General features: G+C 36.3%; 1 protein-coding gene across 6 annotated transcripts in view; it reads left to right on the top strand.

Annotated features, from left to right (window-relative positions):
• Window positions 1-26,686, top strand: part of POLQ (DNA polymerase theta) — a 117,353-nt gene extending 90,667 nt beyond the window's left edge. For 4 of the 6 annotated variants that reach the window (XM_082459383.1, XM_082459384.1, XM_082459385.1 and 1 more), the window contains 6 exons: window positions 7,121-7,305; window positions 10,015-10,126; window positions 15,019-15,143; window positions 21,304-21,457; window positions 23,558-23,673; window positions 24,125-26,686. In XM_082459383.1, the coding sequence (XP_082315509.1) occupies window positions 7,121-7,305; window positions 10,015-10,126; window positions 15,019-15,143; window positions 21,304-21,457; window positions 23,558-23,673; window positions 24,125-24,238 (806 nt within the window). In that variant the 3' untranslated portion in view covers window positions 24,239-26,686. The other 2 variants (XR_014262871.1, XM_082459386.1) reach the window with 2 other exon arrangements.
• Window positions 26,687-27,195: the final 509 nt, after the last annotated feature.

A 27,195-nucleotide genomic window follows, 5' to 3' on the forward strand; every position in this document is an offset into this window, starting at 1 on the left:
TGGGAAACCTCTGTGCTGTTTGCTCAGCATCCTGCTGAAATCATGTAATCCTGGGTCACTGTAAACCTTTTTGCAAAATCCAGTGAATTTTGTTAGTTGTCATCCTCTTTGACTTCTCTACAGCATTTGTCACTCTGTCAACCCTCTCTTTCCTCAATTTCTCTCCCCCCCGACCTCTAAGGGCACAATTTTTTTTTTTTTTTGGTTTCTTTCTAACTTTTTTTGCTCTTTTGTTTCTTCTCCACTTCTCCCCACTGCTGCTTCCTATTGCAGGGGGTAACCCTCAAGGCTATCTTACTTCTGTCTGACCTCTCCTCAGTACTCATCATCAAAACATTTGGAAGTCATGATCTATCTCCCAAATCATCCCTATTATTTGTATACATATTTGCTCTTTTACCTTTTGCCACCTGGCAGCTCTGGGTGAGTGCAGTTAACCAGCTGAATTTATTTGAATTCTGTCAGAAATTTATATTCCAAGGGTGAATTCAGGTCTATGATAGTATAACCCATTTGGCAATTTTCAGCTTTGCTTTTTAAATATGAACTACCAGCATTTTACCATTGTAACTATATTTAAGTATTCAGTTCTGTGGCATTAAGTACATTCACATTGTGGTGCAGCCATTACCACCATCCATCTCCAGAACTTTTCATCATCCCCCCCTGAAACTCTGTACCCATTAAATATAACTTTCCCCCCGGACTCCCACAGCCCCTGGCAACCACCATTCTATTTTCTGTCCCTATGAATTTGACCACTCGAGATCATATAATATTTGTACTTTTGTGCCTGGCTTATTTCACGTAGCATAATGTCTTCAAGGTTTATTCATGTTGTAGCAATCGTGTCAGAATTTCTTTCTTTTTTAAGGCCAAATAATATTTCATGATATTTATTTATTCTTACCTAAACAATAAAACTGTGTTTAACACAACAATATTTTATACTGATTCTGTTTAAAATTTTAAAATTAATTTAAATTCAATGTATATGGATTTAACCTGAAAATTTCTGCCATTTAAATGTAGTGTTTAGTTAACTATCTAAAATAATTCTTGATGGGGTTTATCCCAGGAATGCAAGGATTCTTCAGTATATGCAAATCAATCAATGTGGTAAACCATATTAACAAATTGAAGGAGAAAAACCATATGATCATCTCAATAGATGCAGAAAAAGCTTTCGACAAAATTCAACACCCATTTATGATAAAAACCCTCCAGAAAGTAGGCATAGAGGGAACTTACCTCAACATAATAAAGGCCATATATGACAAATCCACAGCCAACATCGTTCTCAGTGATGAAAAACTGAAACCATTTCCACTAAGATCAGGAACAAGACAAAGTTGTCCACTCTCACCACTATTATTCAACATAGTTTTGGAAGTTTTAGCCACAGCAGTCAGAGAAGAAAAAGAAATAAAAGGAGTCCAAATTGGAAAAGAAGAAGTAAAGCTGTCACTGTTTGCAGATGACATGATACTATACATAGAGAATCCTAAAGATGCCACCAGAAAACTACTAGAGCTTATCAATGAATTTGGTAAAGTAGTAAGATACAACATTAATGCACAGAAATCTCTTGCATTCCTATACACTAATGATGAAAAATCTGAAAGAGAAATTAAGGAAACACTCCCATTTACCATTGCAACAAAAAGAATAAAATACCTAGGAATAAACCTACCTAAGGAGACAAAAGACCTGTATACAGTAAACTATAAGACACTGATGAAAGAAATTAAAGATGATACAGATGGAGAGATATACCATGTTCTTGGATTGGAAGAATCAACATTGTGAAAATGATTATACTACCCAAAACAATCTACAGATTCAGTGCAATCCCTATCAAACTACCAATGACATTTTTCACAGAACTAGAACAAAAAATTTCACAATTTGTATGAAAACACAAAAGACCCCGAATAGCCAAAGCAATCTTGAGAAAGAAAAACGGAGCTGGGGGAATCAGGCTTCCGGACTTCAGACTATACTACAAAGCTACAGTAATCAAGACAGTATGGTACTGGCGCAAAAACAGAAATATAGATCAATGGAACAGGATAGAAAGCCCAGAGATAAACCCACGCACATATGGCCACCTTATCTTTGATAAAGGAGGCAAGAATATACAGTGGAGCAAAGACAGCCTCTTCAACAAGTGGTGCTGGGAAAACTGGACAGCTACATGTAAAAGAATGAAATTAGAACACTCCCTAATACCATACACAAAAACAAACTCATAATGGATTAAAGACCTAAATGTAAGGCCAGACACTATAAAACTCTTAGAGGAAAACATAGGCAGAACACTCTATAACATAAATCACAGCAAGATCCTTTTTGACCCACCTCCTAGAGAAATGGAAATAAAAACAAAAATAAACAAATGGGGCCTAATGGAAATTAAAAGCTTTTGCACAGCAAAGGAAAGCATAAACAAGACGAAAAGAGAACCCTCAGAATGGGAGGAAATATTTGCAAATGAAGCAACTGACAAAGGATTAATCTCCAAAATTTACAAGCAGCTCATTTAGCTCAATATCAAAAAAACAAACAACCCAATCCAAAAATGAGCAGAAGACCTAAATAGACATTTCTCCAAAGAAGATATACAGATTGCCAACAAACACATGAAAGGATGCTCAATATCATTAATCATTAGAGAAACGCAAATCAAAACTACAATGAGGTATCACCTCACACTGGTCAGAATGGCCATCATCAAGAAATCTGCAAACAATAAATGCTGGAGAAAAGGTAACCCTCTTGCACTGTTGGTGGGAATGTAAACTGATACAGCCACTATGGAGAACAGTGTGGAGGGTCCTTAAAAAAATAAAAATAGAACTACCATATGACCCAGCAATCCCACTACTGGGCATATACCCTGAGAAAATCATAATTCAAAAAGAGTCATGTACCACAATGTTCATTGCAGCTCTATTTACAGTAGCCAGGACATGGAAGCAACCTAAGTGTCCATCGACAGATGAATGGATAAAGAAGATGTGGCACATATATACAATGGAATATTATTCAGCCATAAAAAGAAACGAAATTGAGTTATTTGTAGTGAGGTGGGTGGACTTAGAGTCTGTCATACAGAGTGAAGTACAGAGTGAAGTAAGTCAGAAAGAGAAAAACAAATACCGTATGCTAACACATATATATGGAATCTGAAAAAAAAAAAAAGGTTCTGATGAACCTAGGGGCAGGACAAGAATAAAGACGCAGACATAGAGAATGGACTTGAGGACACGGGGAGGGGGAAGTGTAAGCTGGGATGAAGTGAGAGAGTGGCCCGGACTTATATATGCTACTAAATGTAAAATAGATACTAGGGGGAAGCAGCAGCATAGCACAGGGAGATCAGCTCAGTGCTTTGTGACCACCTAGAGGGGTGGGATAGGGAGGGTGGGAGGGAGATGCAAGAGGGAGGAGATATGGGGCTATATGTATATGTATAGCTGATTCACTTTGTTATAAAGCAGAAACTAACACATCATTGTAAAGCAATTATACTCCAAAAAAGATGTTAAAAAAATAAAAATAAAATAATTCTTGATATATGGTTGGATTTAAGTCTTGTCATTTGTATTTTGTTCTATCTGTTCTTTATTCTTTTTTAAAAACTGTAAATGACTATTTTTGTTATTGTTTTATTTCCTCTATTATCTTTTTAACTCTATATCTTAGATAGTTTAGACTTTACAATATGCATCACATCACAGTCTAGCTTCAAATAATTTTATACCACTTCATCCATAACGTAAGGAGTGTTTTTCCATTTCCCATTTTTTGTAATACGTTTAACTTCTATGACTATTATAAACTTGGCTATGTAGTTTTTTTTTGCTGTAAACAGTTATGACCTTTCAAAGAAATCAAGAAACAAAAGTGTCTTTTCTATCTGTTCACTTTTTTACCCTTCCTGGCACTCTTTGTTCTTTGAAGTAGACTCAAGTTTCCATCTATTATCAATTTTCTTCACCCAGAGTACTTCTTTAAGGTTTTTTTTGTAGTGCAGTTCTACTGACAGTGATTTCTCTTAGCATTTCCTTGTCTAAATTTCTCTATTTTATCCTCACTTTTGTAAGATATTTTTATTTGACATAGATTTATGGGTTTATAGTCCTTCTCTTTTAGCACTTTAAATATATATTTCCATTAGCTTATGGTTTACATTATTTCTGATGAGAAGTACACCACTATTTTTCTTGCTATTCCTCCAAGCATAATATATTTTTTCCCAGGATGCTTTTTTGATTTTTTAAATTCGTTATTCAGTTTTAGCAATTCGATTTGGGTGTGAGTCTCTGGGTGGTTTTTTATGCTTTACTATTTGGGCTTTTGAGTTTGCCGAATTTCCTGAGTTCACTTAGGTTTTTTTTTTTCTTCTTCTTCTTAATCTATGTGCTTATATTTTCCATTAAATTTGGAACATTTTCAACCATTATTTCTTATAATATTTTTGTCCCTATTTTGCCCTTTTTTCCTATTACTCCAAATATACATGTGTAATACCACTTAGCATAGTCCCACAGATCACTGAACCTTTTTTTCTTTTCTTCTTTATTCCCCTCTCTTCATTTTTTTAAACTCTGTACTGCAATGGATATTTTCTCTTGACTGTTTTAATGTTCACTGATCTTTTCTTCTACAATGTCTAATTGCTGTCATATCCTTTTAGTGAATTTTACATTTCAGATATTGTATTTTCAGTTTTAGAATTTTAATTTTTTATATAGTTTTCATTACTTTATTGTGATTCACTATTTGTTCCATCATCATTTTTATATTTCTTTAAATTCCTGAACATATTAAAATTCCATCATCTCTAATTTCTGAGTCATTTTTCTATTGACTGAATTTTCTCCTAGTCAGAGTTAGATTTTCCTGGTTCTTCATATGTCTAGTATTTTTTTATTGTATGCTGAACATTATGGTTACTACATTGTTAACTCTTTGGATTTTGTAGTCTTCATTTATAGCATTTTCTTCTGGCAGGCAGTTAATTTACTTTCACATCAGCTTGATCATTTTGAGACTTTTAAAGCTTTGTGAGCAGACGTTTAGAGTAGCCTTTACTCTAGGGCTAGATTAACCTTCATTGTAAGGTTTGGCCTTACTGTGGTCTCTACTTTGTGCTCAAGTTGTTCAGCAGGGTTTCTGCACTCAGTCTGGTCAGAGCGTGAACATCTTTCAACATTCAAGAGTATGTTGTTCAAGTAGTTCAGCTGATAGCTGAACTTTGATAATAGCTATTTCTTTAGTGTTTGTTCTTTGCCTGGTTCTCTGAACTTTCTCCCTGCACAGTTTAGTATTTGGTCAAAAATCCAAAGGGATTACTGTGCATATTTCTGGTGATCCTTTTATGCACAGTTCCTTTCTCTCCAAATTTCACAAGTTCTAGCAACCTCAGCAGGCCCAAATTACACTTTCTTCTTCCAGCTCAGAGACCACAGTGCTTTGTTTCATCTCTTTCCCTGCTCTGCCTCCATTCATAAACTTGAGACAGTTGCATGGCTCCTCTTATCTCCCCTCTCCTTCCCCTTTCTCAGGGATGGTAGTCCTGCATTGCCTATTGTCCAACATCTGAAAACTGTTATTTCATATAGTTTGTCCAGTTTTATTTTGTTTAGGGCAGAAAGGCCATAAAAGTTGTGGTCATTTGTTTCAAATCAGTATTTATATATTTTTGAATTGGTTATTCATTCACATAGTTCAGAAATCAAAATATATAAAAGGTATATATTGAGAAACTTTGCTTCCTTCCCTGTCCTAGCTACCCTGTTATGTACAACTCTTATAGTTAATTACATATTTGAGTTTCTTATATATCCTTCCAGTATTTCTTTATGCAGATACAAGCAAATATGAATATGTACTATTTTCTTCCTCTGTTCTTACACAAGCATAAGCATTCCATATACACTGTTGTTTGCTTTGTTTTTTTGTTTAATATTTTTATGCTGAAGACTTGTGATTATCAGTAAAGAAATTTGAATGTAAACCAGTTTAATCTGTGTGCAGATAATCTTTGCAGCAGCCTGTGGGCTTGTTTACTGAGTCACAGAGTAAAAAAACCTGTTTAATTTTGATAGATATTGTCAAATTGCCATCTAATGGGACACAGTTACCATTTACTTCCAAGTAACAATGTATGAGTGTTTCTTTCTCCACAGCCTTGCCACAGAATGTGCCATCCAACCTCTGGATTTTTACAAGTAGAAAAGAATTGTTTCTTGTTATAGAGTTAATTTGCATTTCTTTTATTGTGAATGAAGTTAAGCATTCTTTAATAGGTTTAAGGTTCTTTTGTTTTTATTAGTTCTGTGAATTGCTTGTTTATATTTTGTTCTTGATTTATAGCACCTCTTTTATACAATATAGCAATGAGTCCTTTGTGATATCAGTTGCAAATATTTTTCTACTTTTTCTTTAACCATGTTTTTGCTTGTTTTATTTTGTTTTTGCCATGCATATCCAGTCATTTCTAGTCCATAGATAAATTATTTGAATCCTCTTAATTATTTGAATACTCTTTTTCACATACAGGCCACTTGACCGTTTTTTGTTGAACAAGTTTATTTTCAAAGCAGAGCACACATTTCTCTCCAGCCCCCTTAAAATGTCAACACACATTAGAAACCAGTTTCTTTATTCACTCATTCATTCATTCCTTCAACAACCATTTGTTAAGGACCTATTAGGTACCAGGAATTGGGCATTTCTGTAGAATGCAAAGGAGGATTGTCTCCCATCCCTAATGGCTCAGTGTTACATGGGAGAGGCATGAAAGAACCATTTTAGATTATGTGTCAGTGCTATAGGAACACTGAGGAAAGCACTACCACAGTGGTAACGGGCAGAGGTCAAGGGTGGCTTTACATATATTACGTATCCTTGAAAGCTAAGCAAAAAATTTTTACATGTTACAGAGCTGAATTGCATCATATTAAGAGCAAGGTTTTAGCTTTTTCTGATTTGAGCTTTTTTACATGATCTCACAGTTGTATGTTGGAACTAAATTTCTGTCATCCTGCTCAGTGTTATAAAACTTGGTTTTGTCTTTGTACCGACTTTTCTAAAATCATTTCTATTTCAGGTGGTTTAATATTAGCTGCTGATTACTCTCAACTTGAGCTGAGGATCTTGGCTCATTTATCCCATGATCATCGTCTCATTCAAGTACTAAACTCTGGAGCTGATGTTTTCAGGAGTATTGCAGCTGAATGGAAGATGATTGAGCCAGAGTCTGTTGGGGATGATCTGAGGCAACAAGCAAAACAGGTGGTCTTTACTGAACATGTTTAACATAAATGAGGAGAATTTTTACGATTCAAAAAAAATTTTTTTAACTATCTCAGTCATTTGTGGTTGAGGAGTGATTTCTCCCTCTTTGGATTTTTCACAGCATTCATCTGAGCCTGTCTCATGGTATTCATATTTTCCTTTGTAGAGTCAATAGTAAGAATCAGGTAGACTTAGTCCGAGCCTACTTAGTTCTGGGAAATCTATATGCATTAGTGGTAGATATTGTGGTGGTGGTGGTAGATATTGTGTGTGTGTGTGTGTGTGTGTGTGTGTGTGTGTGTGTATTTTTAAAATCTCTAGCCTGTAAGCACACATATATTTATCTTTTTATATTCACACACATTGAGCCACGGTGCCTTTCATAGAAGGGTGCTCTCTTAATGTTTGTTGAAAAATAAACATTGCTGAGCTGCGGATTATAATCAATAACTATTAGCTTTTTAGTTATTTTAAGATTTATTTATTATTATTTTTTTAAATAAATTTATTTTATTTTTGGCTGTGTTGGGTCTTCGTTGCTGCTCACGGGCTTTCTCTAGTTGCGGTGAGCAGGGGCTACTCTTCATTGTGGTGTGCGGGCTTCTCATTGCAGTGGCTTCTCTTGTTGCTGAGCATGGGCTCTAGGCGCGCGGGCTTCAGTAGTTGCGGCACGCAGGCTCTGTAGTTGTGGCTCACGGGCTCTAGAGCGCAGGCTCGGTAGTTGTGGCGCATGGGCTTAGCTGCTCCGTGGCATGTGGGATCTTCACAGACTGGTGATTGAACCCGTGTCCCCTGTATTGGCAGGCAGATTCTTAACCACTGTGCCACCAGGGAAACCCAGCTTTTTAGTTTTTTGAGGCCATTGGTTAGCTAATCTGCCTGTGAAACTTCATACTGCCCTTGGACTTTTCACATGGGCCCATATTAGTTCCTACTTCTGGATGACTGTTGGGCACAGAGAAAATCAAAGGCCACATTCACACTGTTCCCTGGCCTAAATTAACACTGATACTTGCTTATCACATGACCTGTGGGAAATCTGATGCCCTTTTCAAGAGAGCAGGATTGTTGGCTGAGGTAAAGTCTCACCACCTCTAAGATCCTGCTTTACTAGTTTTACATTTACACTTCTTGTTACTCACAGCTGTGATTCTTGACTGGCTCATTAGGCATGAAACACTTCCTCTCACCACTGCCTGTTTAGCACCAACACTTGTTTCTTCCACTATTTAGAAAGCCAGCTTTGTCCTCTCTATTTAATCCTCTCAGATTAAATCCTGCATTTAGCAAGAATCAAACCCTAAGTTAAATAGGTAATATTCCAATACTTAATCCTCGTAGTAAATACATGAAATAGGTTTTATTATTATTATTCCCATTTTACATAGGAGGAAACCAAGGCACAGAAAGTTAGTAGTTTGCTTAAGGTCATATAGCTATAAGTGGTGGAGCCAGGATAAGTTCAGAATGACAGAACTTAGACATTCTGACTCCATAATCTAAACGTTTATACACTGATGATAGCTGCCTCTATTTAATAAGTTCTTGCATGATTTAATAGTGTTTATGCTATACCAGTTTTTTTTTTGTTGAATTGCCATGCACTGAACCATCTAATCTAGATCTCAGTCTTGCTGAGATATCAGCTAGCACAAAGTAATATCTGAATTAAGAAAAAAAAGTGTAAAAAGACCAAAAAGGAAAAGAAAACAGGAGTGAAAAAAAATCCCTCTCAATGTAATTAAAAAAAAAAATTATTTTGGAAAGTATTTTGGATTTTGATAATCATTTTTTGCAAGTTATCTTTTTAAATTTTATTTAACAATATTTATATAGATCTTGCTTTATGTCAGGTGGTATCCTACACCACACAGACACACACACACACACACACACACACACGCGTGCGCACATACACACGTACATAAAATAACTCATCTAATCCTAACAAACTCATGATGTAGGTATTACTGTTCTCATTTTATAGTTGAAGAAACTGAGATACAATGTAGATTGTGCAAGATAATACCTCTTGTAAATGGTGGAACTAGGATTTGAACCCAGGCAATACTTATTACTAAATCAGTTTCTTTATTGACCTATTTAGACCATTTTTCTCCACTACTCCCAAAATTTTCTCAAAAGTTTGTGTTTAACCCAAATGAATTCTGCAATTGTGGGATTTCAGGTGGCTGTGAGATGAAGAGGATATTTATTTCCAATGATGTCCTCCCTATTATGAAGCCATGTAGTCTACTCTTCCTGCTTTTTTAGTGCTATTCAAAGGTGAGGAGAGGAATGTTTGTAATGCTTCTCTTTCCTGACTCCTAGGCACTTCTTTAAGCAGCAGTTAATGAAGTATTAGGAGTAGAAAGCTTCTCTGAAGACTTCTGGATAAATGACAGTCAGAAATATTTCCTTTTAAACCACTAGGGTTATTTTCTCAACACACACAGACTCATATTCATTCATATTCTGCCCCTTCTTCTCTTTCTCCCCACACCTCAAAAAGTATTGCTAAAAGGCAGTAAAGGCGCTCACTGGATATCAGCTTCTATGGATCTAACCCACCAAAGCAAATCTAATCATTTCTTTGACTCACTATGAAAAGTTTACCAAATCTCAATCCTAATGAACTTTTTATGTTTGCATTTTATGTAGTTATGACCTATAATTTACTTACTGAGTGTGATGAGTCCCTTTCAGATTTGCTATGGAATCATTTATGGAATGGGAGCTAAATCTTTGGGAGAGCAGATGGGTATTAAAGAAAATGATGCTGCTTTTTACATTGACTCCTTCAAATCCAGATATACCGGTAAGGAAGCACTGAATGTTAATTATCTTCTAGATACTATTCTTCTCAACTCTCTTTCCATATTATATTTTTAAAAATTTGTGTTACAGAATTTTCTATTAACAGAAGTTTTCATCAAGCATTGTTGATTAAATAACGTCAACCTTACTTAGAGATGTGCTTTTTTCATAAAAGTAGGGACAGAAGTGGAATAGCAAAATGAAGTTGATGTATATGCTACTGTGTCGTTGTGAAAATCTTATAAAATCTAGGAATTGTCCTGTGCTTTAGGTTTACATAGCTTTATCTTGAAACAGTAAACCGTTGAGTAAATGTACCAGAAACTGTGAGAGAAAAATTGCTTTTATAGAGCAGTTTGAATATCACCATTTTAAATTCTCTCTTCTTTTGGCAGTTGATTGAGGTAATTTTCACACAATAAAATTCACCTTTTTTAGTTGTATAGTTCTATGAATTTTGACAAATGCACGCAATCATACTGTCTACATTACAGCTGAGGTATGGAACCATCACCTCATCATCTCAAAGAGTTCCTTTATGCCCCTTTGTAATCAACCCTGTCCTCAGTCCCCAAAAAGAAAAACTTTTATTCACACATGACATGGTCTTGTACATAGAAAATCATGTGAATTCAACAAAAACAACTACTAGAACAAATAACTAAATTTGGCACAGGTTCCCACCATACAAGGTCAGTTTGTAAAAATCAGTTTGTTTTTTTTTTTTTTTTCCTTTTTTTGGCCATGCCAACATGGCATGCGGGATCATAGTTCCCGACCAGGGATGAAACCCTTGCCCCCTGCAATGGAAGTGTGGTGTCTTAACCACTGGACCACCAGGGAAGTCTCTGAATCAGTTGTATTTTTATATACTAGCAATAAACAATTAGTGAATGAAGTAAAAATAAAACCATTTATAATACATCAAAAAACATGAAATACTTGGGATAAATTTAACAGAGTATGTGCAAGACTTTATTGAAAACTCCAAAGCAATCCTGAGAGAAATTGAAGAATACTTAAGTAAATGTGAGGTTTACCATGTTAATTTATTAGAAGGCACAATATTGTTATGATCACGGTTCTCTGTAAATTGTTCTACAGATTCAGTGCATTTCCAATCAAAATATCATTAGACTTTTGTGTCAAATTTGACAAGCTGATTCTAAATTTATATGGAAATTCAAAGGGCCTGGAATAACTAGAATAATTTTTTTGGGAAAAGTACAATGTTGATTACTTACACTCCTTGGTTTCAAAATTTATTATAAAACTACAATAATCAAGATAGGTATAAGGGTAGATGCAGGGGACAATGAAGCACAATAGAGCATCAGGAAATAGACCTATACATATATGGTGAATTTGATTTTCAACAAAGTTGCCATGGTAATTCAATGGAGGAAAGATGGTCATGTCAACAACTGGTGCTAGAACAACTGGATACCAGTATGGTAAAAAAATGAACTTCTGCTTTTATCTCATACTATATTCAAAAATTAACTTGATATAAGCACGAACCTAAAAGTAAAAACTAGAACTATCAATCTTGCAGAAGAAAAGGGAGAGGAGCTTTATGACATTGAGGTAGGCAACAATTTCTTAGGTGATAATAACACTGAATTAACCATAAAAAATAAATATTGATAAAAGACACCATTAAGAAAATATAAAGTCAAGCCACAGACTGAGAGGAAATATTTATAGTTCCTGTTATCTAACAAAGGACTTGCATCCAGAATATATAAAGAACTCTTACAACTCAATACTTAGAAAGTAAATCATGCAAAAATTTGAACAGACACTTCACAAAAGAAAATATGTGAATAACTACATCAAGTGTTATCGTCATTTGTTCTCAGGGAAAAGCAAGTTAAAACCACAAAGAGATACCATTATAGAAACACTAGAATGCTAAAATTTAAAAACATTGTGTCTCTTTTACATTGCTGATTGGTTGTAAAATGGTACGACCACTTGGGAAGACAATATGGCTCTTTCATATAAAGTAAAACATACACTTAACTGTATGATTCTGCAATTCTACTATTGGATGGTTGCCCAAGAAAAATGAAAATATATTTCCAAAGAAAGACTTGTATGTGAATGTTATAGCAGTTTTATTCATAACAGCCAAAGACTGGAAATGTTAAACAACAAAACTCCTAGTGAGTAAATTAAAAAAAAATTTTCCCCAGTTTTATTGAGTTATAATTGACACACAGCACTTTATAAGTTTAAGGTGTACAGCATAATCATTTGACTTACATACATCATGAAATGATTACCACATAGATTTAGTGAGCATCCGTCATCTCATATTGATACAACATTAAAGAAATAGAAAAAAAAGATTTTTTCCTTGTGATGAGAACTCTTAGGATTTGCTCTCTTAACAGTTTTCATATATAACATTCAACAGTGTTAATTAGCTTTATCGTGTTGTACATTTCATTCCTAGTACTTATTTATCTTATAACTGGAAGTTTGTACCTTTTGACCACCATCACCCATTCCCTCTCCTCCCACTCCCCACCTCTGGTAGCCACAAATCTAATCTCTTTTTCTATGAGTTTGTTTTTGAAGTATATTTGAACTACAAACTATGTTAATTCCTGGTATACAACACAGTGATTTGATATTTCTATACATTTCAAAATGGTCACCATGGTAAGTCTAGTTGTCATCTGTCACCATACAAAGATATTACATAGTTATTGACTATATTCCCCACACTGTACATTTCATTCTTGTGACTCATGTGTTTTGTAACTGAAAGTTTGTGCCTCTTAGTCTCCCTCACCTATTTTTCTCCTCCCCCCAACTCCCTCCCCTCTGGCAACCATCTGTTTGTTCTCTGTATCTATTACTCCATTTCTTTATCAACTGAGTAAATTTATTAAAGATCAAATTGGCTTTATTCAATGATTCATGAGTCGGGCAACATCCCATCTAGCACTAGAAAGGAGCTCCACTGAACTGTAGAAGAGGAAAGTTTTTTAAAAGCAGAAAGGGGGTAGGTGGATAAGGAGATATTAGCAAAGAATGCATTGTTTCAGGCAAGGTCACTCTCCTAAGGGGAATGGAAGGGCCTATTGGGCAGATAACCTCACTAGTGCTGACCATGTAATACCAGGTTGACTGGTTAAAGGTTACATTCCTGGGGGTGTTGAGGCTGCAATTTGGTTAGGTATTAAGTCTTAGTTTGCTGACATAGGGTTTAGCACAAGTGACTCCATTTTGGCCCTGCTGTCTCCTTTTTAACAGGAACAAATATCTGTCAACAAGATTATGGATAAACAGATTTTGGTATATCTCTTCAATGGAATGCTACTTAGCAAGAGAAGGCAGACACAAGTGAGAACATACAGTGTAATTTATGAAATTCAAGAACATGAAAAAGATACAGTGTAATAAAGTAGATCCATTAGTGTTTGAGGCTGATAATGGGGAGCTGACTGTGAAGGTGATTAAAATGTTTTGTATCTTGTAGCGGTTGTTGGAGGGGTGTATACGTTTGTTAAAATGCATCAAACTGTTCACCGGAAGTGGGTGCATTTTATTGTATGTAAATTATATCTCAGCATTGTTTATTGTACGTAAATTATACCTCAGCATTGATTGTTTTTTTAAAGTAGTTCTTGCAATCTCTGAATATTTGAAGGCTTCCTACAGGAGTCAGGTAAGAGAATTCATAGAGGTGTAGTCTTAAATCTCATCCTTTTCTTTGCTCTTTACTCAGCAGTATCACAGTAATTCTTGAAGAGAAGAAGATGAGAGCCTGATTGCTTTCTGAAATCCCTATGCTAGTAGTCAGATATCACCAACAGCTGCACTTGGCAGGGTTTCTCCCCTTCCTTTCACCCACAATCTGTGCCAGCCACACAATAGAAATCCTCAAATGAGGGGTTTTAATTGGGAGGCATTAGTGTTTATTACTTAGGATGAGCAGAGCTGTGAGAAAGCAGAAATTGCACAAAAGAATAAAGATAGATTAGCAGTCTCTGTACTTGAATGTGTTTTAAAGAGTATAGAAAAAGAATGTTCCAGGAGAGAAGAACCTCTCTAGCTCAGAGACAGGAATGAGCAATGAAGAGACTGGCCCATCTGAAGCAAAGAGTTCATCCTGGAGAGTCATAAGACCTAATAACGGACCTATATAGCAAAGGATGAATGCTGGTATAGGGAATATGAATGTGTTTGAGTAATATACTATATGTAGTCTTTTTGAATTTTAAGAAGTGAGTTGTGTAAGTTTCTAATAAAATATTACAACTTCATGCATTAGTTTCAGTTAGGTCCTATTTGAATCATAGCATAGATGGTAACAAGGAGCTGTTGGAATGTATTAAGCCTGGAAAAGATAAGCTCAAAGAGTAAAAGAGCGTTAGTGGGATCAAAGAACAGAACCCTGTGAAAAGTAGCATGGAATAGTCTTAAGGTCCTGTAATAAAACCATCTAGGTTTTAGTACCTGCTCTGTTGTTCTGGAGTTTAGTTTTGTATTTTTTGTTGTTGGTGGTGGTGGTTGAAAAACAGAGATTATGTCATTTCTAAAGTCCCTTTTGTTTCTAACTTTCATGGCTATATGAGGTGATGAGTGTTAATTAAATCTATTGTGGTAATCATTTCACAATATATGTATATGTGCTGCCTAAACGAGCACTGTTTCGTAATATATGTAAAGCAAACTGTCATGCTGTACAGTGATGTGTGTCAGTTATTTCTCAATAAAACTGGAAGAAAAAGTGAATGAAAGTTTATATGCAAAATTTTGATGATGTGATATTAATGTTAATCATGGTGAAGTTTTGGTATATTTCACTATATTGAAACTAGTGAGTGAGATTAAGGATGGACATTGGTTGCAATTATTTCTTCATTTTCTCTGTAGGGATTAATCATTTCATGAGAGAGACAGTGAAGAATTGTAGAAGAGATGGATTTGTTCAGACCATTTTGGGAAGGCATAGATATTTACCAGGAATCAAAGACAACAACCCTTATCACAAAGCTCACGTATGTTGAAATTTCTCTGGATTCTTAACTTAATATTTTAACTTAAATTTTTAACTTTAATGACATGTACTTTTTCAACAAAGACTGCACCCTGCTAATGTCCCTTTTAGAGATCACTAGCATATTAATTGGATCTTCTGTTTTATTAAGGACTTCTGAAGTGATGGTACATGCCAGTATTTGCTGAACACAGTCTCTTTAGGAGACTAATGTAAATATGGGTTCACTTAATAATATTTCAGTTAAAAATGTTCTGTTTTAGTAAGCCAGTTATTTATTAGCTTTGGTAATAAGTTATATATAAACTTAATTCTTACATTTGCTAATTGTTCTTTGTTTCAGATATCATATACTAATTTGTCATATTACACCAGATTGCCAGTATCTTCAGAGATTAGCCAGTCATTGAATTGTGGTATTTTTTGGTTCATTCCTTTTGTTTATTTATTTCAAAAGCACTGGCTCATCAGAGCTTATTAGGATACCCAAAATATTAAAGAAGGCTATTTTTAATATCATTCAAAAGATGTATTGATGGTATTTACTCAAATTATGATTGAAATCTCTTTCATTGGGATCCATAAAAATATTTTGTGTATCTGAGCATTTAAGTTTCTGTTATAGTCCAAACCTTCCTATTTTAACTGGTTGTATTTTGCCCTTACCCCATACTTTTGTGTGTCAGTGCCCACTACACATTGTATGTAATGAAAATATCCAGCCCCCAAATTGCTAAACTACTGTCTTGAGCTAGAATCTCTCAGAGCAATAATGCTCTTAGGGACCATGGAGGAATAGTTGGGGTTTTGTTACTTCTTCACTCTCTCGCCTCCCATATATCCACATACAGACATCAGATATTTATCAGCCTTTTACCATATCTCCAAGTGAAGTAGGCACTGTAGTTGATGCACTAGGAAAAGTAAGTCTTAAAATGTATTGGAAGAGATAAAGCAAACTAAAAAAATATAAAAGTAGCATGTATACTCAGTTATTTAGGCTTCTAGAGGAGGTAGGACTTAAACAGATTCTTGAAGACTATTTAAAATTTAATTGATGGGCATGAGAAAAAGATAATCACAAGTGACTAAGAGTTTGAGTAAGGATTGGCTAGAAGCCAATCTGATAGGAGTGGAAAGTTTGAGTTGTCAGTTAGGAATAGATAATTTTCTACCGGTCAGATGGAATCAGCTATTGGAAGGCTTTTAATGGCAGGCTGAGAAATTTGGGCTTGATCTAATAGGGATTGATTATGTTTTTTGGTATTTACACAATGAAAAATGGAGGATAGAATGATTAATGTTAATGAACCATATAATTTTTAAAAAACTAATATTTTTGAAGTTAAAAATGTGAGACTAAGACTTTTTATACCAAATCCTTAGGAGTCAGAGTTCTAACTGATTCATTATGTTGTTGCTGAGGAAAATAAAAATTGTGCCCCTTTGAATCAGAAATGGAATAAATATAGGCAGATTTATTGTTTGGTTTTCGTTTAGTTTGGTTTTACATTTTATTTCAACTTTTACTGTACTGAAAAATATACATAGAGAAAGCACAAGAAACAAATGTAAATTTCAGTAAATTATCATAGAGCTATACCTATGTAACTACCATACAAACCAAAAAATAGAATATTGTCAGCACCCCAGAAGCTCCCCTCATGCCTCTTCCTAATCACCATCCACTGCCTTCCCAGTAATAACCACTATAACCTCTAACCCTCTGGTTTTGTTTTGACCTCTCTATATATCAAATATATGTATTCTGTGTTTAGCTTCTGTCACTCAAAATTACATTAGGCAAGTCATTTATGTTGTTTCATGTTGGGGTAGGTATATAGCTCTGTTATATGAATATACCACAATTTATCCATTTTTCTGTTGATGGGTTTCTAGTTTGGAGAACTTTCTGTTTGGATGGGTTTCTATTATGGATCTTGATGATTTGATTATTCTTGTTCAAGGTTCCTGGTGCACATATGTTTCCGTTAATGTTTGGTAAAGCGGTAGACATAGAATTGCTCTCATCTTCAAATTCAGTAGATAAAGCCACGTTGTGTTTTATGTTGGTTGTAGCAATTTGTCCTCCCATATAAGTTTGAGTTCTCATTGCTCTGCATCCTTGCCAACATTTGCTATTAAGTTAACATAATTTTGGCTTTTCTGGTGGGTGTAAAGTAGTATCTTGTAGTTTTAATTTGCTTTTTCTTGAATACTATGTTTTGATATATGGTAAAGTAAGTTTTCCCAACTTGCTTTTTTTCTCTCCCCCAAGAATATTTACCTATTCTTGGTTCTCTGCATTTCCATATAAATTGTAGAAGCAGCTTGTGAATTTCCATACAAACACAAAATCCTGTTGGGATTTTTTAATTGCAGTTGCCTTGAGTTCATAGATCAAGATGGGATTAATGACGTATTTATAAATTTGAGTTTTCCAGTCGATAAACATGTTATATATGTCCATTTATTTAGATCTTCAGGTCTTTTAAAATTCTCTCACTAATGATGTATAGTTTTGGGGAAGAGATCTTACAAGGTTTTTATTAAATTTATAGCTAGATATTGGAAAAGTTTCATGCTGTTGTGAATGGCATCTTTTTAAATTTTTAATGCTTTTCCTTCCCTTTTTTTTTTTTTTTTTAATAAATTTATTTATTTATTTACTTATTTTTGGCTGCGTTGGGTCTTCGTTGCTGCGCATGGGCTGTCTCTAGTTGCGGCGAGTGGAGGGTTACTCTTTGTTGCGGTTGTTACGGAGCTCGGGTTCTAGGTGTGCGGGCTCAGTAGTTGTGGCGCACGGGCTTAGTTGCTCCACGGCATGTGGGATCTTCCCGGACCAGGGCTCGAACCCGTGTCCCCTGCCTTGGCAGGCGGATTCTTAACCACTGTGCCACCAGGGAAGCCCTTTCCTTCCCTTTTTACGTTTTCTAACCCTTTACTGCTGGTATAGAAAGATAATTGCCTTTACTGTTGTTCTTTTGTCTAGAAACCTTGCAAACATTACTTACTAATTCCAAAATTTTATCTGTAGATACCTTTAGGTATTCTATCTACACAGTCATTATCTGGAAAAAAAAAAGTAGTTTTATAACTGTCTTTCCAAGTCTTATTCTTTTTTTTTTTTTTTACTTTTGCTTGACTTACTAGCTAGGACAGTGTTGAATAGAGTTAGTGATAGTGAGTATCTTTGCCACTTTTCAGGTCTCAGAGGGAAATTTTAAACATTTTACCAATAAGTAGAACTTTCCTTTAGGTTTTTAATAGTGTCTGTGTCAGAAAAATTAAGCTCCCTTAAATATGTGCTTGTAGGCCGCAGGGTCTCCATCACAACTACTCAGGCCTGCTGTTCTAGTGCAGATGCAGCCATAGACCCTACATAAATGAGTGAGTGTGGCTGTGTTCCAGTAGAGCTGTATTTACAGAAACAGGAGATGGGCCAGACTTGGCCTGTAGGCTGTAGTTTGCCCATCCCTGGTCTGTTTCTTCTTTAAATGCAATCTGCCTTTTTTCTCTAGATTGCTTTTAATACAGTATTTTTCTTTCCTTGTGGTTTCCAGCAGATTTTCTGTGATGTGCTTAAGTTTTTGGGTTTTTTTTTTTAACTTCATGTGCCTGTGTGTGTGTGTGTGTGTGTGTGTGTGTGTGTGTGTGTGTGTGTTTAAATGATCTGTTTTTGAGGGTGTTAGGACTTCTTGAATCTGCACCTTGAGATCTTTTGTTGATTTTGGAAAATTCTTAGTCATTTCTTCTTCAGTCATTGCTTCATCGAAATCTCTCCTCTCTTTCTGGAACTTCTATTATAAACTTTTAAAACTTTTCTCTTTAATTCCTCACTTTTTGTATCCTCTGTTCCATGTTTATATTTCATCACGCTTAATTCTGGATATTTTCTTCTAACTTATCTTTCAGTTGGCTGATTTGCTCTTCAATTTGCTGTTGAGCAACTATTGAGCTTTTAGGTTCTAAATGATATAGAACTTTTCCAGCACCCCAGAAGGCCTTTTTATCTTCTCTCCAAGTCAATACTATCTCCCCACTGCACACATACACCAAACTATAGGGAAAGCACTGTTTAAATGCTTTAAGTTCTGTTGTTTTAATTTTTTTGGTTATAGAGTTTCTATTTGGTTCTTATGGTATTTTGTTCTCTGCCGAAATATTCAATTTTGTCTTTTATTTTCTTGATAACATGATCATTTTATAGTCTAATAGGTTTGATAATAGTCTGTAGTCAAATATGGCTCATACTTGAATCCCTGTAGTCTGTTCCTATTGCCTTTTGTTTTTCTTAGTTTTCTATAAAAATAGTTGTATTATCTCACCTCCTTACCAGGCCTCCTACTTGTTGGGCTGTGAACCCAAATATTTCAAGACCGTCAAGTCCTGCTCAGCTTCTTAGCCTCTCAGCTGCCTCTTCTGGAATCTGTTGATTTCCCTTGGAGAAAGGATGGCCTCCAATGCCAGGATCACCTCCTTGGTTTCCTTTCTCTCCCAGTTCTCTAGGTTCTATAATTCTTCACTTCCCTTTTCCTGTCTGATTCGTTCAAAGAGGCATTTTCTGACCACCTTTTCTGGTTATCAGTGGAAGGGTTAGTCCTAATGGCATAATCTCCTATTACCAGAAACCTATATATTTTTATGTATATGAAAACACTCTAGTGATGAGAAGGGACTGAGATTGTGGGACACAAAGCTGAGACTGCCAAGTTTTCTTATTTTGGAATAGAATCAGGGAAGTACAGTATCATAAGAATGAATTATATATTTTAGTTATATTTGCTTGTGTCACAGTAAAAACAACTCCCATATTTCAGTGATTTATAATAAGAATATTTATTTTTAATTCATGTTATAGTTTGGCTCTGGGTTGACTCTGCCTCTGCTCTGTATTTTCTTCATTCTAAAATTCAGAATAAAGAAAAATACCTACCTGGGATAAGCCCTTTTTTGTGACAGTGTTAGATAGCTTTTAAAACTCCTTGCATGTGCTGTATGTCAGTTCTGCTCCCATTTTATTGGCCAAAACAAGTCAAGGCCATTCTTTTAGAGTGAAAACCACTTTGAATCACATGGCAATGGGTGGGGGCCATGGGACTTCACAGAGAAAGGCAGCAAGTAATAGCAACAATAACATAATCCACTGCACAGAGGCATATAGTTTCAAGAAGGGGAGCAGTCAGAACTTTGAAATTCAGTCACTCTTTAAACAGTGACAACTGAGTGAGTTTAGAACGGATTCATCAGCATTTGACAAAACAATAGGTAAAAAGTCTATCTCTTTAACCAGTATTTAATATACTAGGAGTTGGATATGGCCCAGGTGACAGGGAACTAGAGAATACCTCTCAGGTTACATAGATCCCTCCAGTGAGTAGACCCTTCCCATTTTCTGAGCCCTTTTGGAACAACAGGAGTGATATTCATGGATAGATTACACCTTGGATATTAACCTAGACCCCTATTCCTACTGCCCCAGGATGTTCACTTTTAGCAGCTGTGGTTGCCTGCCAAGAAGCTCATGGCAGCAATAGTTTCAGGGAAGTTCTAATCTAATACCTGGGGATCTAGGATCTGCATTTTCACCAGCAGCTAACGATTAGGCCCAATAGCCCATAAAAAGCTCTGATTCATACCAGAAGGCTGCAGACTTGCTGTGGCCAAACTCTACACAGGACTGAGAGGCCACTGATATGGGGGATGTGCTTGAAACATTCCAACCCACATCACAAAGAATGGTATTCTAATTATATCTATTTAGGATTAAGAGGAATTGTATTTTGAGGAATAGATCCTTTAAAGTGAAGTTTAGAACACTGATAATATATTTTTTAAAAGATTATGGAGCTTCTAGATACATTTCAAGTGTAATGTAGTTTTTGGTTCCTAACTAACTGTCGAAGATTTCTAAACTGAAGCAATCTGACCTTCTTCTGTTTAGTCTATCCTCATGTGAATGATAGCCCAGAATCTAGAGCCCTGGATCATTCTGGTTGTTCTTCTTAAGATACAGCTTATAGTGGATGCCCTGGGTCACATCTCAGTTCCAGATTTCCAGTCTGGTTGCACATGTGAGCACTAATCTGTGGACGCTAAGGGCAGGTATGAAACCATGCTGGCGTGTCTGATGGAGTATCTGTTATTGCTGTTTTTCATAGGCTGAGCGTCAGGCTATCAACACAAAAGTCCAAGGTTCTGCGGCTGATATTGTCAAAATAGCCACAGTTAATATTCAGAAGCAATTAGAAACCTTCTACTCAACCTTCAAATCCCATGGTCATCGGGAGAGTATGCTCCAAAATGACAGAACAGGTTTGTTCATAAATGAGGCCCTTGCTATAACATGGTGAGATTAATTACATCAGAAAAGAAAAGGGGAAATGATTTATATTTATTTCTCAGCAGTTCTCAAACATTTTGGTCTCATGATGTCTTTACACTCTTAGAAAGGATCCCAAAGAGCTTTTGTTTATGTGTGTTATATCTACTAATATTTACCATATTAGAAATTAAAACTGGGATTTTAAAAACATTTATTAACATTTACAGATAATAATAATAAACCCACCATGTGTTGACATAAGTAACATATTTTCATGAAAATAACTACATTTTTTTCAGAACAACAAAAAAATTCATGATGAGTGGTTTCATTTTTTCTGAAAATCTCTTTAATGTCTGGCTTAAGCGATGACAGTTGGAATCTCATATATTTTTCTGCATTCAGTTTGTTGCAATATTACCTGTTCTGTAATCTCTGGAAAATCCTCTGTAGAGGATGATGAATGTCCCAGTCTGTGGGAGACCGATGGTTTCCCAGGATGTGGGACTTTCATTGCTAAAACCAAGATAATTGGCCACCTTGCTGTATGCTTATGAAAGAAGGAGACTGAAAAAGGAAAATAACCTTTGGGTGTTATTGGGAAAATAATTTGACTTTGCAGATGCTTTGAAAGAATCTCTGGGATCCTCTTCAGTCCTCAGACCACACCTTAAGAAGATGTTGATTTTCCTGTTCATGACTTTCCATGAACACATGCACACATTCACACTCTTATATTTGTAGGATGTATGGTCAAACTTATTTGGGGAATAACATTGTACTGTGTGCTTTGGAGGATTTAGAAGTAAAAGTTGTCAACTTATGTTTGAATTTTAAATCTGCTAAGGAAAGGAAGATATGATACCTTACTGTGAAATATTTACCTGACTTCACAGCAGAATGATGCAGTGTCAAAATGAAGATATAGGTGGTATCACTCTTTAGAGTGAGTGGAAGACAATGTGGGTATGTCACTGAGGATGACTTGATTGTGTCATGTTGAGTTAAAGGCAGTAGTAGGTCAGTGGGATCAAAGGGAGCTCAGCCTGAGGAAGCAGACCACACAGGGAACAGGAGGATCATGGCATTCTGGGTCAGAAGCCAAGTACCCAAGGGAAATCAAGAGGACAAAGGTATAATGATCAGAAAGCAGAAAAACTAGAGCATCCAGACAGCCAATGATGCAAGATAAGTGGGGCCCAATGGGTCAGATCAGATTTTAGCCAAACTGGCAAACAGATGCACAGCCTTTGCAGCCCTGGTATGGAAGCAACTTGCCATGCCTCATCTGCCTTTGTTCTCTTACCCTGTGAGAGCCACCTCTGAGAAAACTTGGGCTGCAGGTAGTGACAGCTAAAGAACTCTCTCTGAGGGAAGCACCAGATATTGAGGGAGACGGTATTTGTGCTGTCCTGAAGAATAAGTATAGGAAATTTGAATGGCGAAAAGGAAGGACTGCTCTGAGAAACGGGCAAACAATGGAAGGCAGTTACTCTAAAAGTATTAATGTTGAACCTTATTTTAGTGATCAGAGGGGCATAATCTGTACCAGTAGGCCCACTAGTTAGGAAATAGTGACTAACTATAATACAGTGATTTTTTTTTAACCATTTTTGGATTCATGAGTTTTTTTGAGAATCTTCTGAAAAGGTATACATCATCTCCACAGAAAAATGTACAGACATAGACCCTTACATATATCTTCAAGGAATCTGTATATCCTCTGAAGTCTACATTTGGACCCTAGGTTTAGAATTACTTGTCTAGAGTGTGTGGTCCAACTGGGGAATCACCAGTTCTACCATGGTGACACTTCTGGCCAGAAAAAGACATCAAGGAGTGTCAATCAACTCCATTTACTGATGTCTTTGTTAGACTCCTCATTTCTGGGAGGAGGTAGGTGGAGATTTGAGTTTACCTGATAGGTGGGCTAGGTGGCAGCCAGCAATTAGTTATTTTCTTGATAGCTCCAAATTTTGTGTGTTTTAATCACTTAATTATAATTTCCCAAAATCTCTCTTAAAAAAAAAAAAATACTCCCATAGCACAGTGACATGCTGATCAGTTTTGCTACTTTTTTCATGGGGTAGGATTGTTACCAAAGAGAAAACTGCAAGGGATGTTCTGTCCCATCAGAGGAGGCTTCTTCATCCTTCAACTCCATGATGAACTCTTATATGAAGTGGCAGAAGAGGATGTTGTTCAGGTATTTTTGCAGTGTTCATGTCCATTCTATAGAAAGCTGAGACACTGTAGGTAAGGCTAAGATGCATGAGATTTCTGGAACCCTTCCCTAGCCCCAGGATGGCTATAGAAAAGTAGAATCCTTAAGGGTAGAGAAAGAGCTAAGAGTGCTCAGCTTTAAACTCATTTTAAAAGAAATCCCTGATGCAGGGATATTTTTGTCTGCGAGAAGTTAGATGAGAATTTGGAGTCTTGCCCTGAGGATTTCGAAGCTCTGAGCATTCTAGTGAACCTGGCAGAGCTTCTGCTTGTCAGTGCAGACTAGTGTGGGATGCCTGGCCCTTTTCCAATTTAGAGTTTTAAGCACCATGAGGTAAAGAGCTCCAGTCTGGTTTATCGCCTCAGTGGGTGGGCTGGCAGACATTCTTTGATTGGGCAGAGTTTGTTAACCTCTTTTTTTTTTTCCTTTGTAGGTAGCTCAGATTGTCAAGAATGAAATGGAAAGTGCCATAAAACTCTCTGTGAAACTGAAAGTGAAAGTGAAAATAGGTGCCAGCTGGGGAGAGCTGAAGGACTTTGATGTGTGATTGTAGGGAAGCCTGGTGTAGGTACAATCACATGGAAAGATTACCCTTTCACCTACTTCATGAAAACAGAAACCCTCAAGTTTTGATGAGCTTATGATAGTAATTTTATAGTGAGAGTTTCAGAACATATAATGAGTTTATTTTCTGTAGTATGAAAAAACTTTTTGAGGCAAAATATCAAGTTTAATGTTTAATATCAAGTTTAATTCGCTCTCAAAGAGTATCTATGAAATTGCCTTTTATAGTTTACTGTGGCTCTAAACAGTTTCAGAACACATGCTTGAAATACGTACTTAGCACTTTGGATCTTCATCTGTCTGGTTGAGCATGAAGAAAATGAAACTGCTGTCTCAGGGTCATTTTCATCCCAACCAGGATTCAGACACTGGTGATACAGACCCCTGAAGGAGCCAGAGGCAGATAAGGATTTGGTTTCACATAAACCACCAGGGTTAGGTGTTGTGTGTGATTTTCATCCAGTATCGGTGTAAGACTTCTGAAGTGGTATTTTTAAATAGCACTGGCTAGTAATTTTAAGAATTCTATAAAGTGGTAAGACTTGGTATGGATGTAGTCTAGGAATGGATTTTCATGAATTGCCATTTCTTCTTCCTTTCCCTCTCCCAATTCATGCAATGAATATATTTCCAATACTTAGGTATTATAAAACAAGCTACACCTCTTCAAGAGGTATTCTGATCTTAAGATCAGACGTTTATACTGCAGTTTAATATAGCACTGCCAGAGAAGGAAAACACCCCCTCACCAGTCCCTCAGTGCCTCTTTCTCTGTGGCATGGTGAGAATACTCATGCTAAAAGATTGTACTTTATAATCCCAGTCAGAGGTGAATAACTGACTTTTTTTTGCTGTTTTAATAAAATTAATTTATGAGAAACTTTATACCAGCAGTTCAGTTTTTAAAATTGTGTTTGGTCTAAGTATCAGAAGCCTGTGTATCCATTTACTTATTCTATAGTTTGCTCAACAATGTACACATAGGAAGTGTTTATTATATTCTTAATCAGTGATCAAAGAGCTCTTTTATGTTTATTCATCAGAATTTTAAAAGACAGTTGCTTTATAAACAAAGTGTAATATACTATTAGTAGTTGGATATTAGTGCACAAGATCCTCAGATATTTTGGTGCTTGGGGGAAGTGGCAGAAGACGACAGAGGTAAGAGGGAAGTTATATCATTATTTCTCGAATTTTTTCCATATTCACCTGTACAACGTTTCTCAGAAAAGTTGCAGTGCTGTTAGTATTCTGGCGGCCTTGAGAATCCAGCACAAGAGAAACCTCAACCTATTTACATGAGTGTTCTCCAAATATGAGCACAGACATATAGATCACTTCCACCTTATCTTCTGCAGCCATGGCTCTGCATGTGTGGTTACATGCATTTTCTCATCCTTTTTGACCTATCAGCTGGGCTTAAAACAGGCACTCCTTGCTTTGCATGATTCAGTTATGAAAAAATTCCAGTTACCATGGTTTACTTAAATAACACTAGTGTCCATACAACACAATTCAAATTTCAGTCAACATGGTATATTAACTTAATAATCACATAAAGTTCAAACTTCAATGGTAGCTCTTCAGTCTACAAATCACTGTTAGTAACAGATGCCCTTTGTTGTAGGCAGAATAATGCACCTCCCCTCCCCAAATGTTCACATCGTAATCCCCAAAACCTGTGAACATTTTCGTCACATGGCAAAAGGAACATTGCTGATGTGATTAAGTTAGAGATCGTGAAATGGGGAGATTATCTGGGTGGTTCCAATATCAACACAAGGGTCCTTATGAGAGGCAGGCAGATGGTCAGAGTCGGAGGAGGATATGTGACGATGGAAAGAGTGAGACTGAGGTTTGAAGATGCTGCACTGCTGACTTTAAAGATGGAAGAAGGAGCCATGAGCCAAGGAATGCAGACAGCCTCTAAAAACTGGAAAAGGCAATGGAATGTACAGCCTCCAGAAGGGACACAGCCCTGGCAGCACCTTGATTTTAGCCCAATAAGATCATACTGGACTTCTGACCTTCAGAACTGTAAGATAATAATTTGTGTTTTTGTTTGTTTTTCAGTTTTATTGAGATATAATTGACATACAGCACTGTATAAGTTTGTGTACAACATAATGACATATTGTGAAATGATTTCTACTGTAAGTTTAGTTAGCATCCATCATCTCATTAGATACAAAAACGTTTTTTTTCCTTGTGATGAGAACTTTTAGGATCTACTCTCTTAGCGACTTTCAAATATACTGTCCAGTAGTGTTAACTATAGTCTTCGTGCTGTGCATTACATCCCTATTTTCTATATATAAAATCATGTGATCTGCAAATAGAGACAATTTTCTTCTTCCTTTCCAATTTAGAAGCTGTTTATTTCTTTTTCTTGGCTGATTTCTAGTATAGGACTTCCAGTACTATTTTTTTTTTATAAATTTATTTATTTATTTATCTATTTATTTTTGGCTGTTGCGTCTTTGTTGCTGTGCGCGGGCTTTCTCTAGTTGCGGTGAGCGGGGGCTACTCTTCATTGTGCTGCATGGGCTTCTCATTGCGGTGGCTTCTCTTATTACGGAGCACAGGCTCTAGGTGTGTGGGCTTCAGTAGTTGTGGCATGCAGGCTCAGTAGTTGTGGGGCATGGGCTTAGTTGCTCCGTGGCATATGGGATCTTCCTGGACCAGGGCTTTGACCCGTGTCCCCTGCATTGGCAGGTGGATTCTTAACCACTGTGCCACCAGGGAAGCCCCCTTCCAGTACTGGCTTTTTGTTTGTTTGTTTTTTTAATTAATTAATTTATTTTTGACTGTGTTGGGTCTTCGTTTCTGTGCGAGGGCTTTCTCTAGTTGCAGCAAGCGGGGGCCACTCTTCATCGCGGTGCGCGGGCCTCTCACTATCGCGGCCTCTCTTGTTGCGGAGCACAGGCTCCAGACGCGCAG

Source organism: Balaenoptera physalus (genome assembly GCF_965194825.1).
Source record: "Balaenoptera physalus genome assembly, chromosome: 4".
In the NCBI taxonomy this organism is placed as follows: domain Eukaryota; kingdom Metazoa; phylum Chordata; class Mammalia; order Artiodactyla; family Balaenopteridae; genus Balaenoptera; species Balaenoptera physalus.